This window comes from Amphiura filiformis, chromosome 1, assembly GCF_039555335.1.
Source record: "Amphiura filiformis chromosome 1, Afil_fr2py, whole genome shotgun sequence".
Classification (NCBI taxonomy): Eukaryota; Metazoa; Echinodermata; class Ophiuroidea; order Amphilepidida; family Amphiuridae; genus Amphiura; species Amphiura filiformis.
Genome location: NC_092628.1, coordinates 55,692,387 through 55,706,763, shown reverse-complemented (window position 1 = coordinate 55,706,763; position 14,377 = coordinate 55,692,387). Strand labels below are relative to the sequence as shown.

General features: G+C 34.3%; 1 protein-coding gene across 1 annotated transcript in view; it reads left to right on the top strand.

The window, feature by feature from the left end:
• Positions 1-11,441, top strand: part of LOC140149209 (acidic fibroblast growth factor intracellular-binding protein-like) — a 29,526-nt gene extending 18,085 nt beyond the window's left edge. The window contains exons 4-10 of the mRNA XM_072171430.1: positions 247-347; positions 890-1,023; positions 2,518-2,623; positions 3,452-3,521; positions 4,634-4,720; positions 7,125-7,225; positions 8,446-11,441. Of these exons, the coding sequence (XP_072027531.1) occupies positions 247-347; positions 890-1,023; positions 2,518-2,623; positions 3,452-3,521; positions 4,634-4,720; positions 7,125-7,225; positions 8,446-8,524 (678 nt within the window). The 3' untranslated portion in view covers positions 8,525-11,441. The remainder of the gene's footprint in view (positions 1-246; positions 348-889; positions 1,024-2,517; positions 2,624-3,451; positions 3,522-4,633; positions 4,721-7,124; positions 7,226-8,445) is intronic.
• Positions 11,442-14,377: the final 2,936 nt, after the last annotated feature.

Here is a 14,377-nt window from a genome sequence, read left to right as displayed (position 1 = left end):
AAAGATAGTATTTTGAAAGCAGGGCCTATGACCCATAGTAGGTGCTGCTACCAGTTGAGCAGTGAGATTTAAAATGGTATTGATTAAAAAAACCCCAATCATTCTCCCAATTATGTTTTCAACATACATGTAGTTGGTTGCAACTCTTGTCATATTTAGTCAATTCCAAAAAATTATGATTTTTTTTATGTTTTGATTTGTTCACTTTTGACCATGCATATATTCTGCTATTGTTTAACTTGATAGTATGATAATTTCAAGAGGGTGTTCAAGACAGTGGAGGACATGGAAGGACCAATGGTCAAAAATATTCAAACACACTTCCTACTTTCAGAGGAGTTAGCAAAGTAAGTATTATACATGTGTATAATGTATTTTGTTATATCATCAGACCTTCAAATAACTGAAATTATGTTACATGTATAATCAATATGAGCGGGATATTAGGCAATGCTGTTGAACATTGAGACACTTGGGAGTACATATAAAAAGCCATCACTCCCATATTATGTGTAAATTGCTGAGAATTCAACACTTTCAGTCTTCCAGTTCCTACTCCTCAACATTGAAAGAACATATTGTTATAATCAAATGCAGCAAACCTTTGACGAGTGCGACTACCCCGATGTTGCAAATTCGGAGCTAATAACGCGTACGACGCACAGTTCATTCATAAATTTGTACTCTGCAGCAGCAGATTGCCTCAGCAGCCAATCAGAGACAAGTGCGTCCAACACAGTAAATACGTGATGCATACTTAAAATACGCACTCGTCAAAGGTTTACTGCATTTGATTATAAAATGCACTTTTTTGCCACTAGAAATTGCTACAGTTTTCAACAGCTTTGTATAAACTTAAACTGTTTTCTTTGTTTACTCATTTTTACAGGAAATATTGTGCCATAGTATTTTTTGCTAACAATCGTTTTGAGACGGGCAAGAAAAGAGTGCAATATTTGACTTTTAATGACCTAGTGGTGTGCGCTGACCTTATGATTAGTAACTGGACTGTTGGGTCAACAGGTAAGCTTGAACAGATCAAACACATACACCCCCCCCACACACACCCTAGGTGTAAATGCCTGCAATCAAAGATATTTACCCATATTATTAAGTTTTTATGCAGGAAATTTCACAGAAAACTTGGTACGTCCATTCAAAAGAATGCAGTTGTCACAAGCAACATATACATATCTCCCTAAAATAATTGGATATGAATTGTCACTAGTGTCCAAAATAAGGAAAATATGGAGGTTATCCCGGGGATAACTAAAGCATAAATTCTGCTTGTCCTCAATACATTTTGGTTGTCCCCAAAATGTGTCATACTTTTGGAGGTAAAATATAGTGGTTGTCCAGGGGATAAGTACATAGCTCAATATGGTTGTCCCCAGTGATTTTTGGGCAAGAGGACAAGAGGATAAGTGCTTATTTCGAACACTGAGAGAATTTGTCAGGCACATAGAATAGGTAGTTACCAGTGAATATTATCTACTTCAGGCTTCAGACTTTCTCCATTATATAGACAATACATTATACAATGTTTAAATGCATGCAGACACTTAAATGAAATACCATGGTTTACCAACAGGTGTAGATGAAGCAATTGTAGACTAAGACACTGACATCCAGCATTGTCTCCCAGGTCATGCCCTGTCAATGTCTGTACACTTTCATTACATTGGTTTTCACTCTTAATATCTACTAGAGCACTGTCACAGAATCCCCCTATAAAAATGTTCAGGATATCCTGAACTTTTATCCTGTACCTTTGAACCCAAGGGATATGTTGATAGTGTTGTAATAGAAGTTAAGGGTCTTTGGGATACAAAAATGCAATGAAAGGTTCCTGAACTTTTGAACCCAAGGGATTCTGTGACATTGTTCTGATAGATTCAAGGGTCTTTGGGCTATACAATACAATGAAAGTACCAAATAAAGTGATGTTGGTTCATTCAGTTTTGGTTATTCCCATGAAAAGATGTGTGTGGTGCCGCAATTTGCATCTTGTTCATTTGGTTTTACACATGCCTAGTTTGAATTAAACTTGAAAGTCATAATAATAAAAAAAAAAAAAAATAAAAAATACTCTATTCATTCCAATAAGCACCGCATTGAGCGCAGCCCAAAGGTATTAGCATGCCTTGGTGTTTTATGACAGCTGACGTATTCTAATGACAGCGGAATAAATGTAAAGCGCTTTGATACATGTGAAAGGCGCTATATGAATGTCAGCATTTATTTATTTATTCAACATTAATGGTACCCTTTAGCAAATTGAAAATACCCTGGATGGGCGCTTATTGGGGTATGGGCACTTATTGGAACAAATATGGCAAGTATTGTTTACTTGAAAATGGCGATGTAATAACAATTGCAGGGATGACACCACAACTTCAAAAGTGTGGTTTTAGTTTTCAAACTAAGAGAAAAATAATTTGAGACACAATTTGAAATTTTACAACATCGTGGGATAGGTTTACACTTATTTCTTGACTCTCTCTCTTATTTTTACAGATTCCCGTAAGGAAGATTTAGATGCCGATTTTGAAAGAGAGTTCTTACAACAGTTGAGAGAGCTCAAACTTATAGTTGACAAAGATACAAGTGATCAACATAAAAGGTAATAAAAAATAGTGAATATTCTTAGTCATCCAGTTGTTTAAATCACAAGGTTTTGAATTCAATCAAATACTGGAATTTACATTTTTTTTTCAACTTTTTACGTTGCGTCTGAAACCATCAGACTTCATCAGGCAACTGACCCGCTGGGCTGGTCATGTGACACTTTGAGACGGCTAGGGATCATCTTGATGGCCCGGCCCCATGCGTAAGATAAGTTGTGTCTCAGTCCCCCTTTCTTGTTAAGTGACGGCTGCTCTACTCTCTACCAGATGGCTTCCTTAATGCCTCTCCTATGCCACTGTTCCTCCTTATCGAGAATCACTGCGTCCTCTGTGTCAATATTATGACCAGTGTCTTTAAGGTGAAGGTACACGGCGGAGTTCTGGGCCTCGTTTGTACTGGGCCTCCTATGTTGATTGAGTCTAGCTTTCAAGGCTTGTTTTATTTCACCAACATAGGCAGCAGAACAATCAGCGTCGCCGCACACTAATCCTTAGACTGCCTGATTAGTGTGAAGAACGATGGTTCGCTAACTTCAAATGTTTACAGAAAACCTACGCACACTGATCATTACTTACAATTTGGATCACATCACCCATTGATACACAAGTTGGCAGTAATAATTATTCCAACAGGGATAATTAATAACAAACTGACAGTAGACAAAAATTAATGATGTGTATTCTATCTGAAACTCTTTGAACAAAACAAAGTTTTTCTGCAACCATTCACCCTTTCTTTTATTTGTTAAAAAGAGGACAATTGGTATAGCTCCCAAACAAAGTCGATTCATTACTCAAATTCCTGTATCTGTAATTTTTTTCAGTTTTGTTTGTACTGCATTGAAAGGTAAAATGGAGGACAGGGTACATGCAGATGTGGAATCAAACTTCAAGGTAATGAGAATATATTTATTATGTGGTTGAGTCAGTTGAGTCATGTTTCAAGTCAAGGTATTTCAATTGATTAGAATGCGGTCATTTCTGTAACAGCTTTAGTTTTCTCTGTCCATATCTAAATTTCAGAGACAAAACAGTTCTCATGTTGCTGAAAAACGTAAGCCACCTGGTTTTCAGAATCGTTTCAATAAGATACAGCAAAGTTTGCTTGGCCAGCAGCAGGAATGGTGATGACTGAAGGATTTAATTTTGTCTCTCGTGCCCATGGCTGACTTTTTCATTGTTTTTTTGCAATGAAAATTTGAAGGTGCATAAGAGATGCAGTAAATATCCAGACCCTAAGGATTGGAAGTATATTGTAGAGACAGTGATATTTTATATTTGATGTGGGTGAATCATTATACGATCACACCCAAGGCAGGGTGTATGAATGGCCATGCATTGATTTGCACTGAAGTGACTGCAATGTTTTTGTCATCTACTGCATATGCTCTATAATTCAAATGCAGTAATAGAGAGAGCAGATGTGTGATGTGATCATCAAACAAAATGTTTTAAGTTCATTGTATGCACCATCCATTTTCAGAGCTTTAATTTGTTGGAAACTCCATCACAATTGGACTTATGGTTCCTGAGATATGGTAATTTTAGTATTGCTCAGAACAGTAGAATACAAAGGAAGTTGAACACAGGGAGTTGACTATATCTCAAAATTAATATTAGCAACAAACAAATCATTTAGCTTGATCACATCACATATATATGTTAATTATTTTTACCTCCTCGGGTGATCGAACTTGAGTTCTGACGCACCAAATTCAAACTTTTACCATTGGGCAATGGTGCTCTCAACATGCAAGTCATAGTGCAAGAGAAGCTCTGTAGCTGAATGATTTGAAATGCTCTCAAAATTTAGACCAGTTTACAATGGGCAACAAAATCAAATGAAACAGTGAAATTACTTTGATTTGATTTTAAATGACTCATTTACCTTGATCATTTCGCATATAACTGCATAAGACCTGCTATATATAGACTTCTATTATGTCCATGTGATACATTGAAAACCCAGTTATAATCTATAGCATGGTATAACTTGTCTGTTTCAGACTATATCTCGAGCCATTGCCAACATCGGTAGCGGTATGATACATTCCAAAGAGTTAAAGGACTTCTTTAATGACGTTATTGAAAAGGTAAGTATTCAAATTAGTGTTGCCCTTCAAATTAGTGTTGCCCATTTTAGTTTATTTATACAATGTACAAATAAATAGAGTGTCCTAAAAGCAAACTGCTAGAAATATTACATGGGCAAAACCAATAGAACACTAATTATTCATATTCTCATCAGGAATCAGTTGTATATTATACAAATATTAACTGTCTATGAGTGTGATGGTTGAAATATAATCACAAGGTGAAAGATGGATTGTTCCATTCCACAAGCGGATGGAATGGAACAATACATCTTTCACCAGTGATTATATTTCACCATTACACTGAAATTTAAGACAGTTAATATTTGTTTTATATCACTCATGCATAAATTCTATTACTAAAATACTATTTAAGGTAGGAAATACATTTTGTCATCAACATAACACCATATTTTGCCGTGATATACTTCACATTTTGGGGTCCACCCCATAACCAAATCGGCGAGTCAAGAGTCAGCATGACGGCTTGGCGGAGGCGCACTCACTGACAGAGCACTATGATGGTAAAGACTATCACACGGAGAGGGTGATGGTAAAAATGATAAATGGTAATTAACCAATGAACTGTCTAGAATTTATGTATGAGTGATATAACTACCAGCTAGATAGATGATCGCAAATTTAGATGTATAGAATAATACCTAAGATAAAAATAAAAAATGACCAACTCCTACAAAATTTCATCAAATATCAAGAACATTTTATAATGCAGTATGTTTGATTGTGCCATGTACATTGTAATATACCTTTCTTGATCATTCTGATCATATATTTGACCAACAGTTGAAATGGGAGAAAGTTTATGACAGCATTCAAGCTTTGACTTACGTTTGGCGGACACGCGTGTGAAAAAAATATTTAGGGGTGAAAACAGTCCAAATTCTAGATTACTTAAATGTTTCTAGGTGTAAAATATCACATATTTTCAGTTTTTGGCACTTAAAACCCCTTATTTTTCACTGATTTTGAGAAAAATTCATTTTTGGGCCAATTTTGGCGAAAATGGCGTTTTGGGGTGACAAAAATTTTGACTTGCTAATTTCCTGTGAGTGTATGAACATGAAAACTACTGAGTAGTGCCTAATTTTTTATGCTAATTATGTGACAAGGGTACATTTGTGATATTCAAATCATTAAATGGGATAAATCTATTTCTTTATTTTTGTAACAGGGTTAGAAAGTTGGGGGTCAGGGTGACAATTGGTTTGGGAAAAAATGCAAATTTCGCCTAATTTTGAGCTTGAAAAAGCCATAACTCCTCAATGGTATGAGCTATTGAGATGCTTTTTGTGTCTTCTTGTTCAGTATTTCATTAGCTAAATAGTGATATAAAATTTGACTCAGTTAAATGTACTGACAAAAATAAAAGTAGTAATATGTTACCCCTACCCCTAACATTTTGGCGGGTGTGAAAAAAATAAAGGCCTTCGCAAAAAAAATAAGTCCTTCAAAACTGTGAGGTTTAAGGCTAAACAAATATAAACTTGCTATAGCCAAGACCTCCCTCTAGAGCAAGTTTATATTTGTTTAGCCCTGAGAGTCCCAGTTTTAAAGGACTTATTTTTTTTATGCACAATTTTCGCTCAAATTTGAGGACTTCGGGCAGAAATATGCCTGTACTGTGCTATGGGGAAATTTTCAAGTTGACAATTATGCATTTTTTATGTCAGATTCAGTTTCTACACAAAATTTCACCCTAGAAAATGTTCCTTTAAGTAGGATATCTTTCACTTTAAGTTCCCACCATTCTGGCCACCAAACGTAAGTCAAAGCTTGAACGCTGTCTTATGCTATTGTACATTTCTATAAAAAATGTGGCAGCAGTTGCACAATATATGAATATTTTGGAATGTGAATTTACAAATTACGCAAAAATACTGTAAAGGTATTTCATTTATTTCTCTTGTGTTGACAAAATATTGGAATTTGGAGGGAAAATGTATATTCCCAAAATTTAGGAAAAAAAGGAGGTTTAGTAGATTTGAAAGGATTGTTTGATTACAATTTATTTTCAGGGCTGATGAGTATTCTTTTCTGCAGGAAAAATACTTTATTAATTGTGACACGATCTGGTCAATGGGGCCAAAGAAGGCATTTTCGAAAAGTGAGTTACTGTAATTATTACATTATACATACAATATGCTATCATTTACTGAAAACACCAAAGGTCTAGCATACTTGGTTCTATAGTTATGAAGTTTTTTGATGCCTATTTTCTTAAATGTGCCGCCTTTGGCCCCCATGGACCAGATGGTGTCACAATTTGTCTGTAAATATGTTAACATGTTGATCATTCTTCAAACTTGTAAAGAGTGATATGTTTAAGTTCTCTACACTGATCATATAATACTTTTACCCGTGGTTTGCTCTCTTTCTTCTTCAGATCATAGACCCATGTAAACAGGCCCATTGGAGTCACCGGGATATGAAATTATTTTTAGAAGCTTACATCAAATGTAGCAACAATGTGGAAGAAATAGGAAGGTAAGGCCAAAAAAAAAAGAAGATGTTTGCTTGCCCTCAACCGACCGACCCTAATTTTGGAAATCAGAAAAAAGTGTTTTTTTTCTATTTACTGTACAAAAGAATACCGACCCTAATTTTGGAAATTCCTGAAAAAGTTTTTTTTTCTTTTCAAATTTTTGCATTCTGAAGATGTAAAAAAATGTATTTTAGAGTTTTTGTTCAACATTTTAGTTGTTTTGTAATGTTAGTTGATTCATTTTGACATCTAAATTATCTGATTTTTCATATTTTGAGCCTTAATTAATTACAAACAGTAGAGTTTGTTAGTAATTAAAAAAAAGAAAAAAAAAAAAGAAAGAAATCCCGACCGACCGACCCAATTGTTAAAATTCAATTGAGGGCAAGCAAACTATTTTTTTTTCTTGGCCTAAGTGTGGCTTCTAATGACAACAGTACAGCTGATGATAAAAACACTCCATACCCATTCTCTCTTGGCCATAGATATTATCACTTGATGGTTAAGAAATCAGGATGAATGTATTCTGTAGTTAAAATCTAGAAGCAGACTTATAGATCTTTGATCAGGCTTGGTAAATATTCATTTTGATGTCACTGTCAAGAGTGAAATCTATGAGCGATGGGCATCGTACTATGCCCATGACTCACCTAATGTTGCCCATGGTTGATAAAGAAACCGGATCAGGCGATACTTTTATCCCAAAACAAATGCCTGAAAGATACACACAAAATACAAATGGAACTGAAAAAAATCAAGCTCATTTTCACTCCAATTATTGGCCATTTCCAATGTTTTTTTCAACAAAATGCAGTGCCACCTCTCATCGGTTACCTAATGTTTCACTAACTTTGTTTGTTATTTGCCTTCCAAGTGTCATACTATGGCAATAGTTTAAGCTTGTCAGGTGCAAATTGTCCAATCTCCAGCACATCCACCATCTTGAATTTCAGTTGCAATCTTTAGGTGCAAATGTGATTGGATTTCCCCTGATGGTTTTGGGTGAATGTGAATAAAAATTAGTTTCTTTCAATGCAACTTGCATTGAATTTTCATTCAAAATTTTATCAGTTGGCTGTGAATACTGTAGTGAATCTGGAAAATGGGATGCAATCAGGCATCATGTTTGTAACTTTGCCCAGATTAAAATAAAACAGTAATCAAAAGTCACAATTTTTAACCATTTACTAATAAAATTATATCTTTCTTTTTCTGTCAACAGGAACTGTAGACTTCATCAAACATTTGAGAGATTTATGTCAACACTCAGCCAATGTATATTGCAAATGTATCACAGCTGAAGACATTTCAAGCAGAAGTTGAAAGAGTCATGCCAGAACTGTCAATGAATGTCAACACTCAGCCAATGTATATTGCAAATGTACATGTACCACAGCTGAAGACATTTCAAGCAGAAGTTGGAAGAGTCATGTCAGTACTGTCAATATGTTAAGGCTAAGCCAATGTCTATGAAAGAGACTGCAAACAAACATTTTACATATCCTTCCTATATAGATATCAGTATTAAAAACATCCTTCAGCAAACAGCTACTGCAAAGAGAGAAGACCGATTAAAAAAAAACGATTTTCTTTTATAAAGTAAAGCCCAATTTTGGACATTTTGCTTGTTAATACAATTATGCCATGCTTATGTTGATGCAATATATTTTGCTTGTCAGCAGTTATTTAGTGAAAATTGTGGAAATGTGATCTAAAGTAAACAATGATTTACTCCATTACAAGCTACTAGAAAACATGGCACTTTTGTACCAATACACACATCGTGAGATTTGAAAAATTTCTTTTTTGTAAAGTAAAGCCCAGTTTTGGACAGTTTATATGCCATGCTTATGTAGAAGTTGATACTTTATGCAATATATTTTGCTTGTCAGCAGTTATTCAGTGAAAATTGTGGAAATGTGATCTATTTTCATGGATTTTGAAAGTAAACAATGATTTACTCAATTACAAGCTACAAGAAATGAACATTTTTTTTGTACCAATGCACACGTCATGAGATTTGAAACAGACTTTCATTTGTATTCGGCCAAAGGCCCATCCAAGTAATATTATGTTGCCCTCTAGTGAAATCTGAAGTGGGTTGAATGCTAGTGAAAATGAAAATTTAAAATTACAAAATATTTGCCTGTTAGTTGACTGTTGAGGTCCATACATTTTATGTACATTAGTTATTGTGCATTACCAAATATTGTTCTTTTGGTGTAACTTTTAGCCATAATACAAGTTCTTAAATTGATATATATCATATGTTCCCTCAGTCCAGTTTTCAGAGAATAATACATTAATTTGTTGCTGGTCAGGAAAAACAGCAATGTAAAATTTCACTGTTACTCATTTTTGGCAAAATGGGGAACAAATCTGAAGTTACTTTCATTTTGCAGGGGACGTACATTAAACACACATAACTAAAAAAACCCAAAAACATCTTTGAACATTAAAGCAGTTTTTGTGTCCCCTGCAACATACCATGCCTTCAAATTTGACAAATTGTTCTTTTCAATGTTTTTGCCAAATGAGTAACAGTGAAAATTTACATAGGAGGTGTTTTCCTGCCTAGCACAAATTATTTATTTTCTTTGGCTGATGACCACTGACGGTGATGTAGTATTTGTGGATGTGTTAAGAGAACATCATTGTAGGACAGGCAGTATTTTAAATCTTGTAGACAAATTCTCAACTCTAACAGAAGACTAAACTGAGCTGCTCTCAAAAATGCTGAAATGTAGTAATCACCAAAGCAAATACCCCTATTTTAAACTAAAGTCTGCAGAAGCACCATGTATTGTGTGTTGCAGTTTTTACAGATGATGATTTGTTTCACAGTAGAAATATCTGTGTGAGATTGTGAAACCTTTGAAGATATGTACTACATGTAAAAGCATCTACAGTTGGACTGGGCATGGAGTGTACTTGCATAATTTTTCCAAAATGTTGCTCTTTTAGGACAATTAGTTTGAAACATGGACCCATGTCTAAAGATCTTTTGTGAAAAAATAACCCCATTTTTGCTTTGTCTGAGGATCCCTGTGTCTAGGGATTTGTTGTGAAAAAGAGACCCATTTTGGCAGTATATTTCAACATGGAAGTACCCCTCCTGGGAGTTAAACCAGCTAGCCTACCATCAATAGGTAAAGACCCACAATGCCATCAATATGTGAATAACCTGAACTAAGCCAAAAAATGAACTTGCATTGAGTACAACTAAAATTACAACTCATCAGTAGAATAAGTCCATGAGTATACATGTATTTGTGATGCGATCAATCAAAATCAGTCGGAACTTGGAAATATTGATTCTGAGATATAGCCAAACAAAGGAAATATTTCCGATTGTTTCCAGTTGTTTTAAAAACTTTTTAATTGCTTATATCTTTGGAATTGGTTGCTCAATGTCAATAATGGAGTTTTCCGCAAAATGCAGCTTTTTAAATGCTTTTTACTATCCTATAAGAAACTGAAAATTGAATATTTCTGAGTTCCGACTGATTTTGCGTGATCGCATCACATATAATTTGGTAGAAGTGAAACTTACCACAAATAATAGAACTATGACTATATTTTGTTTCACCCGGAGTTTGGTAGTAATGTCTGTGGTTCTTGCTGCAAACCGACCTTATAGGCATGTGTATACACTCTACAGGATTAGGTTAAGGAGGGATTTGATACCATGACAAGCAAAATTGAGACCAACGTCACTACCAGTACCAATCTCGAGGTGAAAGAAAGTGTACTGGTGATAATTCTGAAATTGTCGCAGTGCAAGGGAACTTTATAGAGAAGTATAAATGATACCTACATGTAGGTGGTATACATGTAATAATGGATGTGTTTGCAATGGCTGATCTGCCTATGAATATATAATTTGATGGAAGTGAATCTTACCACAACTATATCACTATATTTTGTTTCACCTGGAGTTTGCTTGCAATGTGTGGTTCAAACCGACCTTGTAGGCAGGTGTATACACTCTGCAGGATTAGGTTAATGAGGGATCGGATACTGTGACAAGCGAAATAGAGACCAACTTCACTACCAATCTCGAGGTGAAAGATAGTGAACTGGTGTTTATTCTGAAATTGTCACAATGCAAGGGAAGTTTATATCCACGGTATAATGGATGTGTTTGCAATGGCTGATCTGCATTTGTGGTATGTTACCAAAATGTCTACAAGTATGTTGACTGTAGCTGTGATTTTGAAATGATATAAATAAATTATGAAGTATAGTAAATCAGTATTATCTGTTTCCTCCTTGTTTTTATCATGGATTATGTTAAATCTATACGTTCTCTGTTAGATGAGGGTTGCACAACATGCAGCTCTCAGGCTAAGAGTTTCGATTGGAAATGATGTTCATAAAATGAGTAATCTTCCTACCCTTGAAATATTTTTGTAGTTTCTGTGTATACATTCCCTGTTGAATGTATTTGAAAAGCACATGGCTATAAGTAACAGCCTTGCCGAGTACTATTTCATGTCGATACCATCACCACAAGTGGAGTTCGACTGCGCACAAAAAGTATCCAACTTACCGGTATATAAAAGCAAAGTCTTAAAGACACTATACCTAAATTCCCAAATTATTAAAGTAATCAAAATATATTTGTTCTGCATATTTTGATACCTCATTTGGCACGATGCAACTTTATCTTCAAGTTATACCAATTTGAGTGGGAAAGAGAGCATTTTCAAAAGTGACGCATTTTGGGATATTTCTTCCTTCAGGGTGATTCAAATTGACTTTTTAGCAGGTTCATTACAGCATGACAAATCAACTCGCTTGATGTCCTCATAAATAGTGTGTTTCGAGAAAAAAGTCGATGTACATGTAAACCTTGTCACTCTTGAAATGCTTTTTTCTTTCAAAATGGTATAATTTGGGGAAAATAAAGTTGCAGTGCAGAATTGGAAGTACACAGAACATAATTCTCAGTCTAGTAATTACTTTATTTGGCAATTTATAGTGTATTAAAAGATTTTGATTTTGTTTCAAGTGTCCGGATACATTTTGTGCACAGTATATTACATTGTATCTTCCCACACAGGCCAAGACATTAACGGTTGACAAAATTAATACATGACACATAACAGCAATATTAAAGGAAGTGTTTTTATTATTCATATAAAAGCAGGTTGTATGATTTTCACATCATGATCATTATCTATATAATATTATAAAGGCAAATAATTTGTTTACTACAAAAAGTTGAGATTATATAGACGTGTAATATAAATCTTACTGGGCTATCCATACACTTTCCATGGAAGACATGACCTTAATAATCTCCCATTAGATTTTCCCATTCAGAGATGTAGCCCCTGGCAATTGAAATTCACGATCCCTGTGTGGAAGATTAAGGCCACGTCTTCCATGGTGAGTGTATAGACATGAACTTGAATGGCGCAAAGTCTTGTGAAAGGCATGTCAAAATTACATACATGATTGCATTTGAAACACGATTTATGACAGACTCCAGCTCTAGAGTTCTCTTCAATGCAGGTCATTTGCTGTACAGCATGATAAATTGAGATTTGTTTCAAACACATTATTGCTATCAGTAAACATCTCAGGAAACTTATTGTCACAAAAAGTGAAATACTAGACACATTTAGTTTACAGAAATTTTATTCTGCATGATTTGGAGTTTTGTGTAAGTTCCAGCATATTTGTTGAAGCATTATTTGTCTTTCATTCAATATATGTATATCTCAATTTCCACCCAAGCACAAGATTAGACTGAACAGAAATGTGTTGAAAATTAAGGGATCTAAAATGAGCGTTTATTGCGTTTCGACAGTATTTTTTGTGGGACATGAGAGCACCTCAGACCTATCGAATTGCATTCTGAATACGAAGCATGTCTTTCTGATATCCAATATTTATCATTTTTTGAAAATCACAATATAATACAAATTTTATTACAAATTATAAAATTTGATATTTTTCAAATTTTTGATATATAACAGTCCTCGAAGTAAATTATATAAATCTAATGACATATTCTTAAAGTGTATGTAGCAGGGAGGAAAAGCCGACGGTCAATTGAAAATTTTGACCTTTCATATTGAAGATATGGATTTTTTTCCCAAAAAGACCTAATTTTTTTTTGGTGTTTTGGGAAAAAAAATCCATATCTTCAATACGAAAGGTCAAAATTTTCAATTGATCGTCGGCTTTTCATCCCACCTACATACACTTTAAGTATAAATTATCAGATTTGTAAAGTTTACTTCAAGTAAGTACTGTTAAATATCAAAAATATCAATTTTTAATGATTTGCCATAAAATGTGTATTAAATTGCGATTTCAAAAATTAAAATTATTTGATATCAGAATGACATTCTTCGTATTCAGAATGCAATTCGATATGTCTGATGTGCTCTAATGTCCCACAATAAATACTGTCCAAACGTTCATACCCCAGCCCTTAAGTGAACTTGGTTGTTATTTCTTCATGTAATTATACACAAAATTTAGGATTAGGATTAGAGGTAGGATTAGCTTAGGCTTTTTTTTATACATGAAATATTACATGAAGGATCAACCAAAAACTGATGTGTCTTTGTATAAACCAAGGTGAGTAAAGAACATTTTAGATGCAAGGATACTTTTCAAATACTTTTCAAGTACATAAAAATAAGGAGAAGAATATTTTTGTTATTTTTTGCTTCTGAATTTAGTAACACATATTGCTGAATTTATGGGTAGTAGTATAAAGATCAGTTCTCCTTATTCCATTAGCAATTTACTTGGAACTACAAGAAAAAGTAATACACAATTATGCTCTGATTAATATACACATTATATTTTAGTACAAATAAACGCAGAATACAATAACTCTCTTCATATTTACAGCAAAATATATAAAATATATACATAAAAGGTGCAAAAATAGTATTAATGTTACTGCATGGAAAGAAGTATGTGGAACAGTTAACAAGGTACATTCCTACAGGGTCATAGCAATGGCTTGGCAGCAAAAAGATGTATAACCCATTATAATAAGCTGCTGTGTTTATGAGTGCCTGTTTTTGCACGAGTTCTCTCAAACCATTGCGCACAGGGGATACACTGTAGAGTATCGAGTGAGCTCAAAAAATGAACATCATATGCAATCATAGACACAACAACTA